This window comes from Zea mays, chromosome 8 (genome assembly GCF_902167145.1).
Source record: "Zea mays cultivar B73 chromosome 8, Zm-B73-REFERENCE-NAM-5.0, whole genome shotgun sequence".
Taxonomy (NCBI): Eukaryota; Viridiplantae; Streptophyta; class Magnoliopsida; order Poales; family Poaceae; genus Zea; species Zea mays.
This window is the reverse complement of record NC_050103.1, coordinates 180,741,843-180,763,753: the sequence shown is the minus strand read 5'-3', so window position 1 is coordinate 180,763,753 and position 21,911 is coordinate 180,741,843. Positions and strand designations below refer to the sequence as shown.

Sequence of the window (21,911 nt, the reverse complement as noted above, 5' to 3'; positions counted from 1 at the left end):
CAACTTTTCAATTTCACGTCAACAAAAGCAAACCAGAAGTCATCGAGCTAATACCAAACTTGCATATCTGAAGCCAGTACAATAGGAAGTCATCCCTACTCTCCATCTAAGTCTACAACTCTCTAGGCTGAGAGACTAGATCTACAAGCTCCCTCGACACATGGAGCCATTCCGATCTCCAGAACCCTCTAGATCGGATGGCCAAGTCTCGGGCCTTCTAGTCCCGAGAGGTCTCCTAGCCTCTAACGCCCTTTGGTAACACAATGGGACCTCAAGGCCCTCCTGGTCCTAGAGGCAATATAGTCTCTCTAGGGCCCTCTAGGTCAAGACCAAGCCCCCTACCCGATCAAGTTCAGGGTCTCCACATGCTAGAACCTACAATTAGCCTCCTAGACATTTTCAAGATGCCCCCTAAGGATAGGAGGACCTCAAGCGATATAGGCATATAGCCCTCATGCCACATGCACCTTTGACACCCACATGGTACAAGGCGGTCAAGATAAGGCTTGTGTCAGTCGTACTAAATGTAGTGGACGATGTTGTGATCAAGAAAATCATTGATGCCGTGACTAAGGTCACATGCGTACCCATGGCCCATGGACACTGTGTGGTGCGTGCCACTACCAATTTAACCACGTCTAGACATATTAGCATACCTACAAGCATTATAGGGTATAAACAAATACATCGTTTACCAACTACGTCATACTCAATGACATGGACTCTCGTAGCTACCACTAAGATAGGACATATTTGTTGTTGCAACAAGACATTGTTGTTGCAACAAGACATGCTGGGTACCGTGGCATGGTGAAGACGTGCACTTTATACAACTTTATGTCCACGACAAGATAGGTGTAGTAAACCTTTATTTACAAAATATTTGTGTGTGTATTTACAATATATTTTCTTAGACTATCTCCAGCAGACCCTCTGTCCGAACCTCTATCTTATCTTCTATTTTAAACTTCACTTTGCAAACAGTGGTTTGGGATTGATTTTCCCTACGACCACCATTTTTGCACTGAGATTTTTTTCTGGAAATTTGCGTGCTCGGGAGCCGGGTGGGGTGGATGCGACACACACGACTATTTACGTGTGCTTCTATTTACGTGCTTCACAGTTGTAGTAGGTATATAAGGGGTCAACTTTAAATTAAATGTAAGCTTTAACTGTATTGTTTACAATCACCAAAAATAGGAACATTATAAGTGCAGTAAGACCTAAGTATGTTTTGGTTATGTTGACCCCATAATTAGAGGAAGTATGCATGAAAACTGTACTGGATAATAGATTCAACTTGCGTATGCATACACAAAGTTGCTGTCAGTGAACTGTTATTTTTTGATTTTTTTTTTTTGGACAACACACTTTTAAAAGTTTTGAACCCAGCAACTGGACCTGGAGAATATATACAGTGGCCTTTGGTGTAGTCGCTCCATCGGAACCAGTTGGATCTAGATATTTAAAAAAAAACATGGTCCATGCCAGCATATGGTACCATGCATGCATTTCATGATTTTTTATGTATCTTGTATAAAGCTCTTCTGTTCGAGTTTTGCTCAATAGGTGGCACAAAGTTTAGGAATGGAATGTCTCATACAGAAGTAAATTTGGCTATGTAGGCCACGGGCTACTGCTACACATTGCATTTTATATAAGATGTTCTGATATCTGTATCCAAAAACAATTTTAGAGTATTGGTGGACATACATGAGGGCTGATGCCGAAGCGCTTAATGAGATCCAAAGGCTATCTCTGGAGCAGGGAAATTACATATATCTGTCGAGAGGACCTTTCCCATCAGGCCAAGGAGAAAAAGTTGGTTCTTTTTATTTTTTGATAATTGAAAGATGAGTTCCGGCTCTAGCATGATAATACGTACAGCCAATACAAGACAATTATTACATCCGAGAAACGTTGCTTGGATAATGAAACTAACTCAAAGGAGCAATAGAGATCCAATCAGCGTTAAATAAGTTTTTCTTTAATTGGTTCTTGGCAAGGTGATTCTTAAATTCGATTAGGACTTATTCAGTTAGCTCTCAATCCATGTGAATTGAGTGAGATTAGGTGAGTTTAAATTCTAAATAAGTTAAACTTCTTATTTTTTTACAGTCGTATTCAATCCATATGTAATGAGAATAACCGAACAAGGTCTTAATGTTATTGAAATTTTGTCCATTGGGAACCGAAGGGATGTGCGTTTTGTACATCATGATAAAAAAACTGAATCGCTCTGCTGCAGTGAAAGGGAAATGTGCCCTTGGGCCATTTCTAAATATTTTGGTGATTTAGTGTCTAACACAAGTACTTAAATGTAAAATGGTGGACAAAGTACAAACCAAGGATAAAGGTATGTTTCTCAGACTTAGTACATTGTTTTATGGACTAATGTATTGTGTCTAAGTGCTGGAAACAGGAAAAATCCAATTGGAAATGTCTTGGCTCGAGCAGCCAAGAATCTGCTCAGTCTGGGAGCACCGGACTGTCCGGTGGTGCACCGGACAGTGTCCGGTGCGCCAGGCTGGTTCGAGCGAAGTGGCTGCTCTCGGGAATTCACCGGCGACGTACGGCTATAATTCACCGGACTGTCCAGTGTGCACCGGACTGTCCGGTGGGCCAACGGTCGGCCGCGCGATCTGCGCAGGACACGTGGCCGAGCCAACGGCTAGAAGGGGGCACCGGACTGTCCGGTGTGCACCGGACATGTTCGGTACGCCAACGGCTCCAAGTCTGCCAACGGTCGGCTGGTCTGTTAAGGAAAGAAATCTGGCACCGGACAGTGTCCGGTGTGCACCGGACTGTCCGGTGCGCCACGCGACAGAAGGCAAGAATTGCCTTCCCAGATTGTTCTCAACGGCTCCTAGCTGCCTTGGGGCTATAAAAGAGACCCCTAGGCGCATGGAGGAGTACACCAAGCATTCCTACAACATTCCTAAGCACCAAGACATCGATTCCGCGCCTTTGATTCATTGTGTTAGCATATAGAGCTCTAGTGGAGTTGTGAACTTATTGAGCTGCGTTGCGAGCTCTTGTTGCGACTTGTGTGCGTGGAGTTGCTGTGATTTCTAGTCTTGTGTGTGTTGCTAATCCCACCCTTGCTCCGTGCTTCTTTGTGAATTTCAAGTGTAAGGGCGAGAGGCTCCAAGTTGTGGAGATTCCTCGCAAACGGGATTGAGAAAAAGCAAGCAAAACACCGTGGTATTCAAGTGGGTCTTTGGACCGCTTGAGAGGGGTTGATTGCAACCCTCGTCCGTTGGGACGCCACAACGTGGAGTAGACAAGCGTTGGTCTTGGCCGAACCACGGGATAACCACCGTGCCATCTCTGTGATTGATTTCTTGTGGTTATTGTGTTTTGACTCCTCTCTAGCCACTTGGCAATTATTGTGCTAACGATTAACCAAGTTTTGTGGCTTAAGTTTTTCAAGTTTCACAGGATCACCTATTCACCCCCCCCCCTCTAGGTGCTCTCAATTGGTATCAGAGTCGTTCTCTTCAAGAAAGGGACTAACCGCCCGAAGAGATGGATCCTAAGGGGAAGGGAATCGTGATCAACGACAAGGAGAAGGAGTCCTTCGTCAACGAGCCGAAGAATGACAAGCCTACTGACTCGGGCTCGGGCCACAAGCGCAAAGATGGGAAGAAGAAGAAGACAAGGCGCATCAAGGAGATCGTCTACTACGACGATAGCGATGAGTCTACTTCTTCCCAAAAGGACGACGACAACGACTACAGGAAGACGGTCAATTCAAACTTTTCATTTGATTATTCTCGTATTCCACATAGTTCGAATTCGCATTTGCTTTCCATTCCTCTTGGTAAACCTCCACACTTTGATGGGGAGGACTACAGATTTTGGAGTCACAAAATGCGTAGTCACTTATTCTCTCTCCATCCGAGCATATGGGAGATTGTAGAGAATGGAATGAAATTTGATAGCTCGGATAGCCCTATGCTTATAAATGAACAAATCCATAGAAATGCACAAGCTACTACTGTTCTATTAGCATCTTTGTGCAGGGAAGAGTACAATAAGGTGAGCGGCTTGGACAATGCCAAGCAGATATGGGACACCCTCAAGATCTCTCACGAGGGGAACGACATCACCATGCTTACTAAAATGGAGTTGGTGGAGGGCGAGCTTGGACGATTCGCAATGATAAGGGGAGAGGAGCCAACCCAGACTTACAACCGACTCAAGACCCTTATCAACAAAATAAGGAGCTACGGAAGCACGCGATGGACGGACCACGATGCCGTCCGCCTAATGCTAAGGTCCTTTACCGTTCTTGATCCTCATCTCGTAAACAATATTCGTGAGAATCCCAGGTACACGACGATGACGCCCGAGGAGGTACTCGGAAAATTCGTAAGCGGGCGGATGATGATCAAGGAGGCGAGATACGTCGACGACGCTCTAAACGGTCCAATCAATGAGCCTCAACCTCTTGCTCTCAAGGCAACAAGAAGCAAGGAGATGCTACCTAGCAAGGTGGCACAAATTGAGGCGGCCGGACTTAATGATGAAGAGATGGCTCTCATCATCAAGAGATTCAAGACGGCGCTAAAAGGCCGCAAGGGGCAGCCAAGCAAGACCAAGACAAAGGGGAAGCGCTCATGCTTCAAATGTGGTAAGCTTGGTCATTTTATTGCTAACTGTCCCGACAATGATAGTGATCAGGATCAAGGGAACAAGAGGGAGAAGAAGAAGAACTATAAGAAGGCAAAGGGTGAGGCGCATCTAGGCAAGGAGTGGGACTCGGACTGCTCCTCTTCCGACTCCGACAATGAAGGACTCGCCGCCACCGCCTTCAACAAGTCATCCCTTTTCCCCAACGAGCGTCACACATGCCTTATGGCAAGGGAGAAGAAGGTGAGTACTCGAGACTCCACTTATGCTTCTTCTAGTGATGATGAGTCTAGTGATGATGATGACATAGACTATTCATGCTTATTCAAGGGCTTAGATAGATCTAAGATAGATAAGATAAATGAATTGATTGATGCCCTAAATGATAAGAATAGGCTACTAGAAAAGCAAGATGACCTCTTATATGAAGAACATGATAAGTTTGTAGAAGCACAAAAATCTCTTGCTTTAGAAATTAAGAGAAATGAAATGTTTTCTTGTGAGTTGTCTACATGTCATAATTCTATTTCTAACTTAAAGAGCATAAATGATGATTTGAATGCTAAGTTAAAAATAGCTAGTAAATCAACAACTTGTGCAGAAAATGTTGTCATTTGCAATAGATGTAAAGATTTTGACATTGATGCTTGCAATGAACACTTAGTTACAATTGCCAAGCTTAATGATGAATTGACTAGTCTTAATGCTCAACTTAAGGCTAGCAAGAGTGAATTTGATAAACTAAAATTTGCTAGGGATGCCTACACGATTGGTAGACATCCCTCAATTAAGGATGGTCTTGGCTTCAAGAGAGAAGCCAAGAATTAACAAGTCATAAGACTCCCATCTCCGCCAAGGAGAAAGGGAAGGCTCCTATGGCTAGTAGTGTGCAAAAGAACCATGCTTTTATGTACCATGATAGGAGACAACCTAGAAATACTTATAGGAGTTGTAATGATGCTTTTGACTCTTATGCTATGTTTGCTTCTAGTTCTTCCTATATGCATGGCAGAAACGTAGCTAGGAGAAATGCTATTAATCATGTGCCTAGGAAGAACACTGTTCATGTGACTAGAAAAGTTATGAATGGTCCCTCTACAATTTATCATGCTTTAAATACTTCCTTTGCTATTTGTAGAAAGGATAGGAAGATAGTTGCTAGGAAATTAGGGGCAAAATGCAAGGGTGATAAAGCTTGCATTTGGGTCCCTAAGGAAATTGTGACTAACCTTGTAGGACCCAACAAGAGTTGGGTACCTAAGACCCAAGCCTAAATTTGCCTTGCAGGTTTATGCATCCGGGGGCTCAAGCTGGATTATCGACAGCGGATGCACAAACCATATGACGGGGGAGAAGAAGATGTTCACCTCCTACGTCAAGAATAAGGATTCCCAAGATTCAATAATATTCGGTGATGGGAACCAAGGCAAGGTAAAAGGGTTAGGTAAAATTGCAATCTCAAATGAGCACTCTATTTCTAATGTGTTTTTAGTTGAGTCTCTGGGATATAATTTACTATCTGTTAGTCAATTATGCAATATGGGATATAACTGTTTATTCACAAACATAGATGTGTCTGTCTTTAGAAGAAGTGATGGTTCACTAGCTTTTAAGGGTGTATTAGATGGCAAGCTTTACTTAGTTGAATTTGCAAAAGAAGAGACCGGTCTAGATGCATGCTTAATTGCTAAGACTAGCATGGGCTGGCTGTGGCATCGCCGCTTAGCACATGTGGGAATGAAGAACCTTCACAAGCTTCTAAAGGGAGAACACGTGATAGGATTAACTAATGTGCAATTCGAAAAAGATAGACCTTGTGCAGCTTGTCAGGCAGGTAAACAAGTGGGAGGAGCACATCACAGCAAGAATGTGATGACCACATCAAGACCCTTGGAGTTGCTACATATGGACCTCTTCGGACCCGTCACCTATCTAAGCATAGGAGGAAGTAAGTATGGTCTAGTTATTGTTGATGACTTTTCCCGCTTCACTTGGGTGTTCTTTTTGCAGGATAAGTCTGAAACCCAAGGGACCCTCAAGCGCTTCCTAAGGAGAGCACAAAATGAGTTTGAACTCAAAGTGAAGAAGATAAGAAGCGACAACGGGTCCGAGTTCAAGAACCTTCAAGTGGAGGAGTTCCTTGAGGAGGAAGGGATCAAGCACGAGTTCTCCGCTCCCTACACACCACAACAAAATGGTGTGGTAGAGAGGAAGAACAGGACGCTCATCGATATGGCGAGGACGATGCTAGGAGAGTTCAAGACCCCCGAGTGCTTTTGGTCGGAAGCTGTGAACACGGCTTGCCACACCATCAACAGGGTCTACCTTCATCGCCTCCTCAAGAAGACGTTGTATGAGCTTCTAACCGGTAACAAACCCAATGTATCTTACTTTCGTGTATTTGGGAGCAAATGCTACATTCTAGTGAAGAAGGGTAGAAAGTCTAAGTTTGCTCCCAAAGCTGTAGAAGGGTTTTTGTTAGGTTATGACTCAAATACAAAGGCGTATAGGGTCTTCAACAAATCATCGGGTTTGGTTGAAGTCTCTAGCGACGTTGTATTTGATGAGACTAATGGCTCTCCAAGAGAGCAAGTTGTTGATTGTGATGATGTAGATGAAGAAGATGTTCCGACGGCCGCTATACACACCATGGCGATTGGAGATGTGCGGCCACAGGAACAAAAGGAGCAAGATCAGCCTTATTCCTCAACTATGGTGCTTCCCCCAACTCAAGACGATGAACAGGTTCATCAACAAGAGGCGTGTGATCAAGGGGGAGCACAAGATGATCATGTGATGGAGGAAGAAGCGCAACCGGCACCTCCAACCCAAGTTCGAGCGATGATTCAAAGGGATCATCCCGTCGACCAAATTCTGGGTGATATTAGCAAGGGAGTAACTACTCGATCTCGATTAGTTAATTTTTGTGAGCATTACTCATTTGTCTCTTCTATTGAGCCTTTCAGGGTAGAGGAGGCCTTGCTAGATCCGGACTGGGTGTTGGCCATGCAAGAGGAGCTCAACAACTTCAAGTGCAATGAAGTTTGGACACTGGTGCCTCGTCCCAAGCAAAATGTTGTGGGAACCAAGTGGGTGTTCCGCAACAAACAAGACGAGCATGGGGTGGTGACAAGGAATAAGGCTCGACTTGTGGCAAAAGTTATGCCCAAGTCGCAGGTTTGGACTTTGAGGAGACTTTTGCTCCTGTGGCTAGGCTAGAGTCCATTCGTATTTTGCTAGCATATGCCGCTCACCATTCTTTCAGGTTGTTCCAAATGGATGTGAAGAACGCTTTCCTCAACGGGCCAATCAAGGAGGAGGTGTACGTGGAGCAACTCCCTGGCTTCGAGGATGAACGGTACCCCGACCACGTGTGTAAGCTCTCTAAGGCGCTCTATGGACTTAAGCAAGCCCCAAGAGCATGGTATGAATGCCTTAGAGATTTCTTAATTGCTAATGCTTTCAAGGTTGGGAAAGCCGATCCAACTCTTTTCACTAAGACTTGTGACGGTGATCTTTTTGTGTGCCAAATTTATGTCGATGACATAATATTTGGTTCTACTAATAAAAAGTCTTGTGAAGAATTTAGCAGGGTGATGACGCAGAAATTCGAGATGTCGATGATGGGCGAGTTGAACTACTTCCTTGGGTTCCAAGTGAAGCAACTCAAGGACGGCACCTTCATCTCTCAAACAAAGTACACGCAAGACTTGCTGAAGCAGTTTGGGATGAAGGATGCCAAGCCCGCAAAGACTCCGATGGGGACCGACGGACACACCGACCTCAACAAAGGAGGTAAGTCCGTTGATCAAAAAGCATACCGGTCAATGATAGGGTCTTTACTTTATTTATGTGCTAGTAGACCTGACATTATGCTTAGCGTATGCCTGTGTGCTAGATTTCAATCCGATCCTAAGGAGTGTCACTTAGTGGCGGTGAAGCGAATCCTTAGATATTTAGTTGCTACGCCTTGCTTCGGGCTCTGGTATCCAAAGGGGGTCTACCTTTGACTTGATTGGATATTCAGATTCCGATTATGCTGGATGTAAGGTCGATAGGAAGAGTACATCGGGGACGTGCCAATTCTTAGGAAGGTCCCTGGTGTCATGGAATTCTAAGAAACAAACCTCCGTTGCCCTATCCACCGCTGAGGCCGAGTATGTTGCCGCAGGACAGTGTTGCGCGCAACTACTTTGGATGAGGCAAACCCTCAGGGACTTTGGCTACAATCTGAGCAAAGTCCCACTCCTATGTGATAATGAGAGTGCTATCCGCATGGCGGAAAATCCTGTTGAGCACAGCCGCACAAAGCACATAGACATCCGGCATCACTTTTTGAGAGACCACCAGCAAAAGGGAGATATCGAAGTGTTTCATGTTAGCACCGAGAACCAGCTAGCCGATATCTTTACCAAGCCTCTAGATGAGAAGACCTTTTGCAGGCTGCGTAGTGAGCTAAATGTCTTAGATTCGCGGAACTTGGATTGATTTATAGCATACATGTGTATATGCCTTTGATCATGTTTCTTCTGCATTTTGTTGCTTAATAATGGTGCTCAAGTTGTAAAAACACTCCCTGGACCTCACAAGTCCGTTGCAAAGTGATGCACATGTTTAGGGGGAGATGTGTTATAACTTGACCCTTTGAGACTAACCATGTGCTTGAGCTTGCTTGTTTTAGTCTCAAAGGAGGTTTGAAAGGGAAAAGGTGGACTTGGACCATGAAAGACTTCCACTGCACTCCGATGAGAGGGTAACTTATTCCAAGTTCATCTCATGTACTCTTATTGCCTTTGTATTCTTATTGAAGATTTTGGTGAGGCAATGGGGTTCTTGGGCCAAGATTGATCCCGTTTTGGTGCTTGATGCCAAAGGGGGAGAAAATAAAGGCCAAAGCGATAAATGGATCAGCTACCACTTGAGAGATTTTGAAAATAGTAGAATAGAGCTTTTGTTTTGTCAAAACTCTTTTACTGTCTCTCTTGTCAAAAGTTGGTTTCTTGTGGGGAGAAGTTGATTATGGGAAAAAGGGGAGTTTTTGAAATCTTAAATCAATTTCTCTTGGAATGACTCTCTTTATGTCTTAACATGTGAGTTTGACTTAGAGATAGAAATTTGAGTTTGATTTGCAAAAACAAACCAAGTGGTGGCAAAGAGTGATCCATATATGTCAAATTTGAATCAAAACAATTTGAGTTCTTATTTGAAGTAAGTTTGTATTTGTTCTACTTGCTTTATATTGTGTTGGCATAAATCACCAAAAAGGGGGAGATTGAAAGGGAAATGTGCCCTTGGGCCATTTCTAAGTATTTTGGTGATTTAGTGTCTAACACAAGTGCTTAAATGTAAAATGGTGGACAAAGTACAAACCAAGGATAAAGGTATGTTTCTCAGACTTAGTACATTGTTTTATGGACTAATGTATTGTGTCTAAGTGCTGGAAATTGGAAAAATCCAATTGGAAATGTCTTGGCTCGAGCAGCCAAGAATCTGCTCAGTCTGGCACTACAAAAATACCCCCCCTATTGCAACACATTCATGTGTTGCTAGAAGTTGAAATAAGTGTTGCTAAGGCTTATACCAACGCATAATTATGTGTTGCCTATGCTGGCGTTGCTAGGGTCTACTGCAACACTTATATATATGTTGGTAAGCCATGACTATAAGCGTTGCTCGGTCGCAACGGCTATTTATTCCCTACTGCAACGGTTACATGTGTTTGTACCGGTGGATTTGGCAACATTTTGCTTAGATTTATGGCAGCACATTTATGTGTTGCAATGTTGTTGAACCGTATGACAATGGCAACATTTAGATCAAATTTGTGAGAGCACATATATTGTTACAAGAAATAAACCATTTATTGAATAGAAATTGATATACAACAATATTTGCCATTAATAAAATGAGAAGCTCCAATTCATCCTAGGCAAAAACACGATTGCAATGGACAAACCATTTCTCATTGAAATAAAATAGTCAATATACAGAGTAGCACAACTTAAAATAATCACCACTTCATGTGTGTACAAATATTTCTGGAGACAGATATAAACATATGACTAATTCTAAACTATACTAAACTGCATCATAGGTAAACTAGGAAAGCTTTTTTGGTAGCATAGTCTTCAAATTCTGCAGAAATCTTGCAGCTCTGAAACTAAAATCTGGCAGCCCTGAAACTTCATCCTAGGTACTGAATCTGATGAACAATAAGAAAGCATTTCAGAAAAAAAAATGTGCAAAAGAATACAATAGTGCGATAGGAGAGCATAGGAATGAACAAACTGAGAAATGAAGATCAAAGGAGAGCGCAAGTATGAACGAGCCTACCAAGAAATGCACGACCAAGAATAGGAGCCAATGATGGCTGCTATTGTTGCTAGTAATATAGTGATCAAAGGCGACCAATCACTCGCTCAAACATTTCCGCTGGACTGCAAAATTGAGGATAAAAGTTCAGACCAGAAATCATAGTAGCCAAATACTGATAGCTTTTATCTGGTCAATGCCCCTCAACTTCAAATTTGCGGATAACATAAGTTACAAAAGTCAAATATCATGAGATTTGTTGATACTCACAGGGAAGTGAAAATATATACTGCTAGTTTTGACATTAAAGCTTAGGATAATCCACAGTAAGTAACACAATATAGATGATAACATGATGCCAAGAAAATTAACACTGCTAGAAATGTTTTAGTAATAAAAAGTTGTGCAACCTGACAAAGGAATCTAGATGCTACTATAGACATGTGTTTTCATACCAGGCAAAGATCTTGCCTGATCTCCTCAAGCGTCTTTTCCTTATTTCCTATATAACCTGCATAATGGTTTATGTGAGAATAGCCTAAAAGACAAGCAACGAACTTAAATAGAAAGATGGGCAGCTTGCAAAATTAATTACCAAAAATCTAACAGGTGGTCTGGTATAACTTAGCTCATGCCAAGATGTACCCACACATTGAAAAGAACATAAACTTGTGAAGACAGATGTTAGTAGTGTTAATGACATCATAAATTGAGTGGGAATCAATCGTATAATAGTAGTGTTAATCACATCATAAATTGAGTGGGAATTCATAAAGGGAAATAAGGTAGATGCATTATAAAAATAAAACTAGATGTTCGTAAATATAATTGAAAATGCAGCCTTACCGACATGTTAGATTTTTGGTAATTAATACCAACATGTTATAGTCTCTAGCATACCTGGGCAGAAGTAAAGCCACTTATATATAACTGATGGCAAGTCAGAAATAAATAAAAGCAGCAAACAAAAAAATATCCAACACCAAACACAACAAAAAAGAAATTCAGAATAGGGCCTGTCTCATTAAGTCATATATGTACAGCAGATAGTGTGTATCTTCTCTAGCATACCTAGGCAGAAGTAAATCCACTTATATATAACTGATAGCAAGCCAGCAAAAAATAAAAGCAGCAAACACAAAAATATCCAACACCAAACTCAACAGTCAACAGAAAAGAAATTCAGAATAGGGTATATGCATAATACTTGATCATTTCATCAGGAAGTGGTCTCGACCTCCAGTCTGCATTTTGATACCTACAAGAAAAAGGCATGCCTTAATCAGAGAAAAGAAAGTCCCATTGTAGATACAAGGGAGGTCAGAGTGGATCTTTGTAAATTATTTATTGGATAGAGCCTTACTCCTTCTTTGCTGTTACTCCACAAAAATGAAGCAATAGGTGCTCAAGGCTGTTTCTCTCCATCTGTAAGACCCTTGAAGCCTGATTATCGTTAGAAAGAAAAGCAATCTTCAGTCTATTAAACATTAAATAGGAGGGTTTCCAGGAAGAATAAAGAAATAAGAAAATTGGGTGGCAGAATCAGAATCATGGTATTATTGACCCTAATTTACACATACTTGTCCTGTGTCAAAAAGATTGCACACATAGATGTGGAAGTCCCGCTGGAGCCACATTATATCACGATCCGCACCATGCATTACCTATTTGACCAAAAACGAATGAAAACCAGAAATTCGAGTACATAGAGGCATTATTTTGTAGTTTTTAAAAACCTTTCTCTTTGTTGGATCTTTGAAAGGCTCTTGCAAATAGAGACCAATGTATAGGCGTAGCTTAAGAGTGTCCACAATAAAGTCTTCTGTTCTTGTTGAAATCTGCATCAAGCAGGTGAAGCCCTGAAATGACCTATATTGATTATGCTCCAGATCTACCTGAAAATGGAGCAAAAAAATTATAGAGGCAATCATTAAATTGCTAGTATCATGAAGTCCATGGAATTTATTCTATTGCATGTCAGATAGCCTAGAACATAAAAGGGCGTAAAACTCATTCTATAAGATGAAGAAACAAAACATAGGAGGTATCTTGTTTATATAACAACCAAAGTTGCACTATATTGTTCATGTCAAACAGTCACAAAAGTAATCTAGCTTAAGAACTTTTCGATAATGCTAGTATAAAGACTGTCAGGTCCAATGCACATTCCACAACCACTAACATATAGCAGTATTACACATGTAACTAAAACATTTTTTGAGAACTGTGGTGATATGTGTGCATGAAATATGCCTCGCAAGGGCAAAAACCTGCAGGGAAGGCATGCTGACAGTTCTTTCAGATAAAAAAATGTATGCAGCACAGGGAAAAATACTTGACAGATGAACTTCAGTATTCAGTATCAACATAAGAGGCATCTAAGTATCATAGATTCATTTGATAAAACAAAAACATTAGTTACAAATGCTTACAGCAAATTCAGTTACGCTCTTCAACTTCTTAGCTAATTCTGTTAAGCCTTTGTGATCTTGAACCAGCGTAAATGGTGTATCCTCTAAATCAGCTGGCTTCACTGGTTCTCTGTCAGGAACATTTCTGTCAACGAACTGTTCAACAGGTAGGTTTTCCTGCAACAAAAAACAAGTTAAAACTCATAAATGGATACGGATGCAAGGAAATTATGACACTGACAAAAATATACAGAAGATAAACACTAGACTTAGAGCAGGCCTATGTTTTTTAAAAGAAAAGCACCACACTGATTTTATTTTCACCTGTTAGTATGGTACATATCGTTGTGCATGAAAAGACTACCTTCAGCTTTGAAAATACCAACATGCATACTAATTCTCCCATATCAACATGCCTATGATTCACTGTTGTTTGTCAAAAGCAGGTAATATCCTTGCAAAAATGTGTTACACATTTCCTCTTCCATTTATACACACGATCACATGCTATCCTAAAACCATTTTCCGATGTTCTGTTGAAATTTTACCCCCGTATATACAGCAATCAGATTATTTGTACTCATTCTGTGTCTCATAAACTTTGGGCACCATCTGCCCAACACATCCAGTCTAAACACACCAAACGATGGGGAACGGCAACAATAGTATTTGATTCAACAAATGTTACTATTTTACCCAAGCCATTTCCATGTCTTACACATCGATCAATGAGTTTATAGCTCCTCCATTCCGTTAGAACTCACCAAAACATAGAGAAGCAGCAACAGGATAGTGTATCACTGACCAGCGGGTGAACATGTCGGGTGCCGTCTTCGCTGCGCTCCAGCCAGACATGCTCGAATGGCTTGTAGTTATCCACTCTGATTTTGTACACGTCCTGCGGCCGGGGAATGCTTGGATCGTGGAAAGGCACCTTGGCCCCCGGCACCGGCGCGGCTCCCTTCTCCCTGGTCAACGCCCGCACTGGCCCGGCGCCAAAGCCAGAGCCAGCAGTCCCGCAGTCCTGGCCGCTGGCCGCCCTCTTCTTCTTCTTGCCATGGATCACGAGCTGGAACCCATCCCCGGCCTCCTCGGCGCCGCCAGCCTCGTGGCCCGACGCCGCATCCTCCCTGCCCCTCACTTTCTCGGGCTCATCCATGGCGGAACAGCAGCGGCGCGCGAGCGGGGCGTCGTCGAGGTCCGCGAGCGGGCCGCGCGCATCCGTGGCGACCGTGGGCGAGCGCGCGGCGGCCTCCGGTGCTTGGAGGTTGGTGGGTGGGTGGGGAGCTAGGGTTTTGGTGTTTGGGCGCGGGCGCCCCGCGGCCTCGCCGGGGGGTGTGGAATTGAGGTGGGGGGCGGACCGGGGGCGGGGAGGAGGGTGGGTAGGAACGGCTGGCGGTTTCAACTGTCGCTTATATTGACGGCGGTGGAGGTTTGATGTGATGGTGTCCGGCTGTCCGCGACTCCGCTGCTCAGGTGGTACTCGTGATGAAACTATGAAAGTTGAGTGGCCGTGTTCATCGGCTGCTCGTCCCGTCGTGCGTCGGCGGGCAAAAGCCTCTGGATCGGCGTCGGGAGGCAGCTGCTTGTTTTACTTCGTCACCCTCTTCTGCGATGGCTTGGGGTTAGGGTTTGAGGTGGGTAGGTAGTTCAGTAGATTTTGGCGCACTGACAAAGAGGTCTGCGGCTAGGCGTGCAGAGGCCGCCGGCGGGATTGGGGACTTTTGCGAAGGCGACTGGGGCCATGGCAGGTGGCCAGCGGCGGCGTGGGTAGGTGGTTCAGGCCGCTTGTGTCTCCCTGTGTGATAGGGTTTTGGTAGATCGAAATCTAAAAGGACAATATTTGGTTTAATTTATTGTACTTCAAATCATTCAAATTGAGTGTTTTTCTGAATTTAAATATTAAATGTTACTAGCAAGACATATTAATGGTTGTCACATACTAGTTAATCAATACATTCGGCTAGTAACACATATTAAATGTTTCCGTATCCTATTTAACACAACGGATGGTACACATAAAGTGTTGCCATAACTCTAATAATTTAACGGATGATGCTTGCAACGCATATTAAGCGTTGCCCGCTAATTTCTTACAACGCATAAAATCATGTGTTGCTGCGGATGCGTTGCTATAGGGGGGTTTATGTTGTGGTGTGGGAGCATCGGACTGTCCGGTGGTGCACCGGACAGTGTCCGGTGCGCCAGGCTGGTTCGAGCGAAGTGGCTGCTCTCGGGAATTCACCGGCGACGTACGACTATAATTCACCGGACTGTCCGGTGTGCACCGGACTGTCCGGTGTGCACCGGACTGTCCGGTGAGCCAACGGTCGGCCGGGCCAACGGTCGGCCGCGCGATCTGCGCGGGACACGTGGCCGAGCCAACGACTAGAAGGGGGCACCGGACTGTCCGGTGTGCACCAGACATGTCCGGTGCGCCAACGGCTCCAAGTCTGCCAACGGTCGGCTGGTCTGTTAAGGAAAGAAATCTGGCACCGGACAGTGTCCGGTGTGCACCGGACTGTCCGGTGCGCCACGCGACAGAAGGCAAGAATTGCCTTCCCAGATTGTTCTCAACGGCTCCTAGCTGCCTTGGGGCTATAAAAGAGACCCCTAGGCGCATGGAGGAGTACACCAAGCATTCCTACAACATTCCTAAGCACCAAGACATCGATTCCGCGCCTTTGATTCATTGTGTTAGCATATAGAGCTCTAGTGGAGTTGTGAATTCATTGAGCTGCGTTGCGAGCTCTTGTTGCGACTTGTGTGCGTGGAGTTGCTGTGATTTCTAGTCTTGTGTGTGTTGCTAATCCCACCCTTGCTCCGTGCTTCTTTGTGAATTTCAAGTGTAAGGGCGAGAGGCTCCAAGTTGTGGAGATTCCTCGCAAACGGGATTGAGAAAAAGCAAGCAAAACATCGTGGTATTCAAGTGGGTCTTTGGACCGCTTGAGAGGGGTTGATTGCAACCCTCGTCCGTTGGGACGCCACAACGTGGAGTAGGCAAGCGTTGGTCTTGGCCGAACCACGGGATAACCACCGTGCCATCTCTGTGATTGATTTCTTGTGGTTATTGTGTTTTGACTCCTCTCTAGCCACTTGACAATTATTGTGCTAACGATTAACCAAGTTTTGTGGCTTAAGTTTTTCAAGTTTCACAGGATCACCTATTCACCTCCCCCCTCTAGGTGCTCTCATGCAGTCAGGTTCCAGTTTATCGTTCCGTTTTAGTAGAAATGCGGTAATATGGGAAAACATTTTGCTGATGAAATTCTTCTGTCACAGTGCATCTATACTTGCATCGAGATACTTGATTCTTCACCAAGAGTTGATCCATTTCATCTTTAATACATTTAACTTGGTTGAGATCTCTCGTCTTTCTTTCTCGAATCCTAACTATCTTATAGACATATTTCTCCCCTTCCTTTGTACTTAGTCTTCGGTAAAGATCATCATAGGCTCGATCCTTTGCTTCACTCACAGCTCGCTTTGCAGTCTTCTTTGCCACTTTATACCTCTCTATGCTGACCGCACTCCTGTCATAGAACAAGCTCTTGTAACATTATTCATTAGATTCACTGCCACCACCAAGTATCCTTATATTCACTGTCGCTCCCTTTGGTCACTCCAAACACCTCTGACGCCACCTTCCTAATACAAGTTGCCATCTTCACCCAAGATACGGTCCATTAGCTTAGCTCCAAGAATTTTCGCTTTGGCATGTAAAAACTTTAAACTGAGACCCTTTTTAGTACAATTATTGTTTATTACAAAAACAGCTTATCTGACAAGGTAGTGAAAACAACTTCTGCTTATTGTCTACATTTAATTAGTGGATGTTTGGTTTCATAAGACTACTTTAGTTCCTCCCTTTCAGTCCCTAAATTGCCAAACGCATAGACTAAAGGGGACTAAACCATATATTTGTTTCTTTTAGTCCCCATGTTTGACAATATAGAGACTGAAAAGGAGAGACTGAAGTTTAGGGGGTGTTTGGTTAGAGGGACTAAAGATTAGTCTCTAGTTTTTAGTCACATTTAGTCCCTTTTTTGACAAACACTAGGACTAAAATATGGAATAAAATGATTTAGTCTTTAGTCTTTCACATATGTGCTAAAAGGGACTAAACCATATTAATTCCACATTTACCTCTCGTTTAGTTCGATTGTACTAATAACAGGAGAATGTTAAATGCCATTTTAGTATTCTTATGAGTCATTTAGTATATTCTTACTATTTTTAGCCCCTAGAACCAAACATGTTAGAGAAGTCCCCTAACTAAACTTTAATTCCTAGACTAAAGAAACCAAACATGGCCTAATCCTATGGAACCAAATACCAAATAGACGGCCCTTAATTTATTCTAAAAAGCAACGAAGAAGCTGTAAAATAAGTTAAGCTACGACAAATCTGTGAAATAAGTTAAGCTACGACTAAAAGGGGAGACTGTTGCAGAAGCTACTGTTTGGTACTTCTATTTAAATCTATCTCCTGCTTAAATCTATGAAGAAGCTGTGAAATAAGTTAAGCTACGACAAACATGGTCTGAATGTCATGTCGCCGATCCGATCAACCTATAAGGCGATAACAACTTCGATTCAGTTGTACCACAACGTAACCCTCAGCCTTTCGCCAGCTACTGAAGTCGAATCAATTATGTAACGGAGTAAAATGCAAGCTAAACAGAGGCAGTCTGCAGTCGGCCATCCAGATCGCGAGCTGTCGACAGTTGCAGAAGTAGAGCAATCACGCAGCTGTTGGGTGCTGAGTACCAGCAGGCTGTGCCGCCGCCTGGGCAGTGCCGAAGCCGCGAAGCCCGGGAAGGGTCCACTTCGAGTACTGCCGCTCCATCTCGCTAATCTTGTGTTTCATTATCTGTACTTCCAGCGCTAGTTGCTCCTCCCTTTTCTTTATCCCCTGTCATTTGAACATGAATAATTAACTAAGATCGAATTTGTGTTCTGCCTTGCATGTGTTCAAGAGATATCCTGGCAGCGTAATGTTTTCATTAAAAAAGTGAACAAATGATTCCAAGAGAATAGTTGGAGGCAGTTGTCTCACCTCAATTTCCAGACGACGGGCCTCCTCTTTTCTGGCTTCTGACCTAGCACTTCTTTGCACCTCATAGATAATCGCAGCACCAGCGACCTGAGAAATTATATGTGAGTCCACGTCAGTACTTGTCATTTCTAGGGCCTGAGGAGTCGTTGCAGAAGTAAGAAAATATGTTCTAGAACGATCGGGTTTTGTTTCTCGTCATACATGAAAACAAAAAGGCGTCAACCCTTTTCAGTTCATATTACTTCGAAAAAGACCAATGCAAGCCAAGAACACTTGCCGAGAAAACAAATAGTTCACCGAGAAGATCTGCGGCAGCTTGAATAGCTTTCTCCTCATTCAGGGGCCGAATGTGAATGTCAGTCGCACGTCCGTAAAGTCGCCTCTGCATATTTGTCGTGAAACGATGGTTTGCCTGTAAATGTATGCCACAAAACGTGTCAGTTACAACTGTCCCATAATGTATGGTGCAGAGCAATGTGATTCCATTCTTGCTAGTTCAGAAGTCAGAACCAGAATCTATTCAGTTTACAGTAAGAGAGCAGTACAGTAAGATGCCAAGAAAATAGCCATGACAGCAATAGGATAACAGAGCAATGCTGTTAACCTGCTGCATTTTCAGTTGTTGTGCAATGCAAAACTCATTGTGAAATTTTTCCTCAGGCTATGACCAGTAGTAGATCATGCATATAGCTGTACAAAACTGTTTTACACTGCAGAATGCATCGTTTACATAGTGTAGTTTGAAATAGGAGAAGCAATGATTAAGACTGCTAGAGATAGCCTTCGAAGAGCTGAACAACATTTCTATATCCAAGACGTTATTTCCTCCAGACAATGTGCCCACATCATCAACATTGAAGAAGTATTTTACAAGGACTATTGCAGACTTTTTTTCCTGACCACACCCATGACTCATGGGAGCCTCCAGAACTGGGTTCGTCCTTCATTGCGGACTTACTTTTGTTTTAGAAAAAATCACTTCAATGCCATTCAAACTTATATCAATTCCTTCAATGCCATCAGAATTTATAGCTTCCCTTGAATCCCTTCAATGTCATCAAATTTAAATTTTAATCATTTAAATACCATCGCCGTTAGTTTGAAGTTAACGTCGTTAGTTCCATTTAAAGCAAATCCCTCCAATGCCATCAAAATCTATACTGATCCCTTCAATGTCACTAAAATTAATTCGGTCTATTTAGGTTTAAAAAATTCCAGAATAAAAATAATATGGACCAGATTTTTAAAAATTCCACGATTTTTAAAAACTTCAGTCCATACATTTTGAAACCTCAAAATTACTCCGATATATTAGTTCGATCTATTTGAAAGAAATATATGAAAAACTGAATAGATCGAATCGGTATAAATGAATAACCGCATAGTTTTCTGGGTTCTAAAAAATATGGACTGAAATTTTAAAAAATTTATTTAAATATTTTTAGGACTTCAATCCACATTTTTAGAACCCTAAATTTTTGAAATGCGAATATACCACATTGATTTTTAGAATTTAGCTCCCTTTGTTATCATTAGTGTTTGTTGTTAGTTTGAAAAAAAGAATCAAATAAACCAAACTGATATAGCACTGATATAGCGGAGTAACTTTTGGGGTTTACAAAAAAGTGTGGACTGAAGTTTTTAAAAATCGTGGAATTTTAAAAATCTGGTCCATATTTTTTTTATTCTGAAATTTTAAAAACCCAAATAAATCGAACCAATTTATAGTGACATCGAAGGAATCGGTATATATTGTGATGACATTACAGGGATTTGTTTTAAATGGAACTAACGGCGATGGCATTCAAAAGATTAAAATTTAAATTTGATGTTATTGAAGAGAAACTATAAATTCTGATGGTATTGAAGGGATTGGTATAAGTTTGGTTAGCATTGAAGAAATTTTTCTCTTTGTTTTGTGTTTGTTCAGTGACGAACTGACGATTGTATCATCGATGATGTTCCCAAAGTATCGGCGAATAAATCGGGCCTATTGTTACCTGGTAGGCAATACTAATACAGCATAAAAACATAGATTCAAGCTTAAACTGAGCACTAAGGCATCATTCCGAAAATGTCCTCACAACTAGGGTATTCGTACTGGTATGAACATTCAGAAAAAACAACGGACTTCGGAAACTTGTCCACCCAAATAACCGATTAGTACTAGATTTAGATTCACTAACGATTTGAATCAATGCAGTATATCGTCCAATATGGGGGACAAAATTCTGAATCCCAGACAGCATTGCACACTGTAGAGACCCATTCCGCAGGCATTTCTCATCAAATCAAACGCAATGAGCCAAAAAGCCAAATCATTCAAGGAACATTATGGCACGCTAAAAACATCAGATATATCTGAACGCCCGCTGCATCATCCAAGCGTACTGACACAAAACTATCAAGCGTTCAAGCAGCCTCAACCTGCAACTTACAGAGAAACGAACCTGCAACTTACAGAGAAACGAACTGCAAAAAGAAATTTCTCCATGCCAAATCGAGACAAAACCATGTATCCAATCGACGCACAGATTGCCGTACGAAAAATATCGGAGACGGAGAAGAGCCAGATGGGATGGATCGTCGACCACCTGCGCGATGCCGATGATGAGACCGCGGAACTTGGGGTGGATGCCGGCGTTGTACTTGAGGCGGGCCGCGATGGGCTTGCTCAGCGTCCGGAACGCGAGCGAGCCGAGCTTCACCAGCGGGAGCACCATCGCCCTCCTCACCGACCCCTCCGATGCTGCCGCCGCTCTAGCCTCCTTGTACGGAGCTCACGGAGGAGGAGGCGCGGGGTTCTCTCTCCACTCATATGACGGCGTGTTCCGTGGGCGTAGGTGCGCGGCGGCGGAGATTTTTGCTCTCCACGCTTACTTTTTCTTGGAGAGGAAGGAGGCGGAGGGAAGGGCGTAGAAAGAGTGAGTTGGTGCCTCTCGGATCCGGGATGATGCGTACAGGAGTCATTGTTAATACAAAATCATTAAGGATGTATTTGGTTGGAGTTCCATTCTAGATTTGGAGAGTAGACCTGTTCATTCTATATTTGGTAAGCAGGATGGTAAGCAGGATGAAGTTACTCCATTTTTTATTTGGTTGGGAGTGTATTAGAGCAGAACCATTCAGTTTTTTGTTTGGTTGGGGAATGTACCATAGCAGAACTGTGGCAAGCCGGCAACATCACTCGAATGCCCGATTGGCCTTTCTGCTAAATGGAGCTGATTTTGTTCAACATCACTCCACTCGCCAACAACATGTGCGCAGGAACAATATGTGTTCATATCCATTGTACCAAAACATTAAAAACATGAGTTATATGCTCTGAAACATTTTAATAATACCAAAACATGAGTTTATATCCATACTTCACCCAACAACCATAACTCATAACCATAGTTCATCACCAGCGATGTTCAAGTACACAAGCAAAATCACAACAAATAACCATAGCTCATCAAACAACTACGATACATGAGTTCATATCACCATGAC

The 21,911-nt window shown here is 42.8% G+C and overlaps 2 protein-coding genes and 1 long non-coding RNA gene across 3 annotated transcripts; all 3 read right to left on the bottom strand.

Annotated features, from left to right (window-relative positions):
- Positions 1–11,958: 11,958 nt before the first annotated feature.
- LOC118473189 (uncharacterized) lies at positions 11,959–12,407 on the bottom strand. The gene is made up of 3 exons (XR_004852283.1): positions 12,311–12,407; positions 12,155–12,205; positions 11,959–12,018 (listed from the first exon to the last, which is right to left on the bottom strand). It is a non-coding gene; the product is annotated as an uncharacterized lncRNA (long non-coding RNA).
- A 105-nt stretch (positions 12,408–12,512) lies between these two features.
- On the bottom strand, positions 12,513–14,517 carry LOC103628557 (protein RRP6-like 2). Its single transcript, XM_008648733.1, has 4 exons — positions 14,164–14,517; positions 13,380–13,535; positions 12,684–12,842; positions 12,513–12,611 (listed from the first exon to the last, which is right to left on the bottom strand). Exons 1-4 carry the CDS (start codon positions 14,515–14,517, stop codon positions 12,513–12,515), a joined length of 768 nt encoding a protein of 255 aa, XP_008646955.1.
- Positions 14,518–17,746: 3,229 nt separating this feature from the next.
- On the bottom strand, positions 17,747–21,388 carry LOC100277999 (uncharacterized). Its single transcript, NM_001320337.1, has 4 exons — positions 21,011–21,388; positions 18,694–18,828; positions 18,417–18,503; positions 17,747–18,272 (listed from the first exon to the last, which is right to left on the bottom strand). The coding sequence occupies exons 1-4, from the start codon at positions 21,137–21,139 to the stop codon at positions 18,102–18,104; spliced, it is 522 nt and encodes a 173-aa protein (NP_001307266.1). The 5' UTR covers positions 21,140–21,388; the 3' UTR covers positions 17,747–18,101.
- Positions 21,389–21,911: the final 523 nt, after the last annotated feature.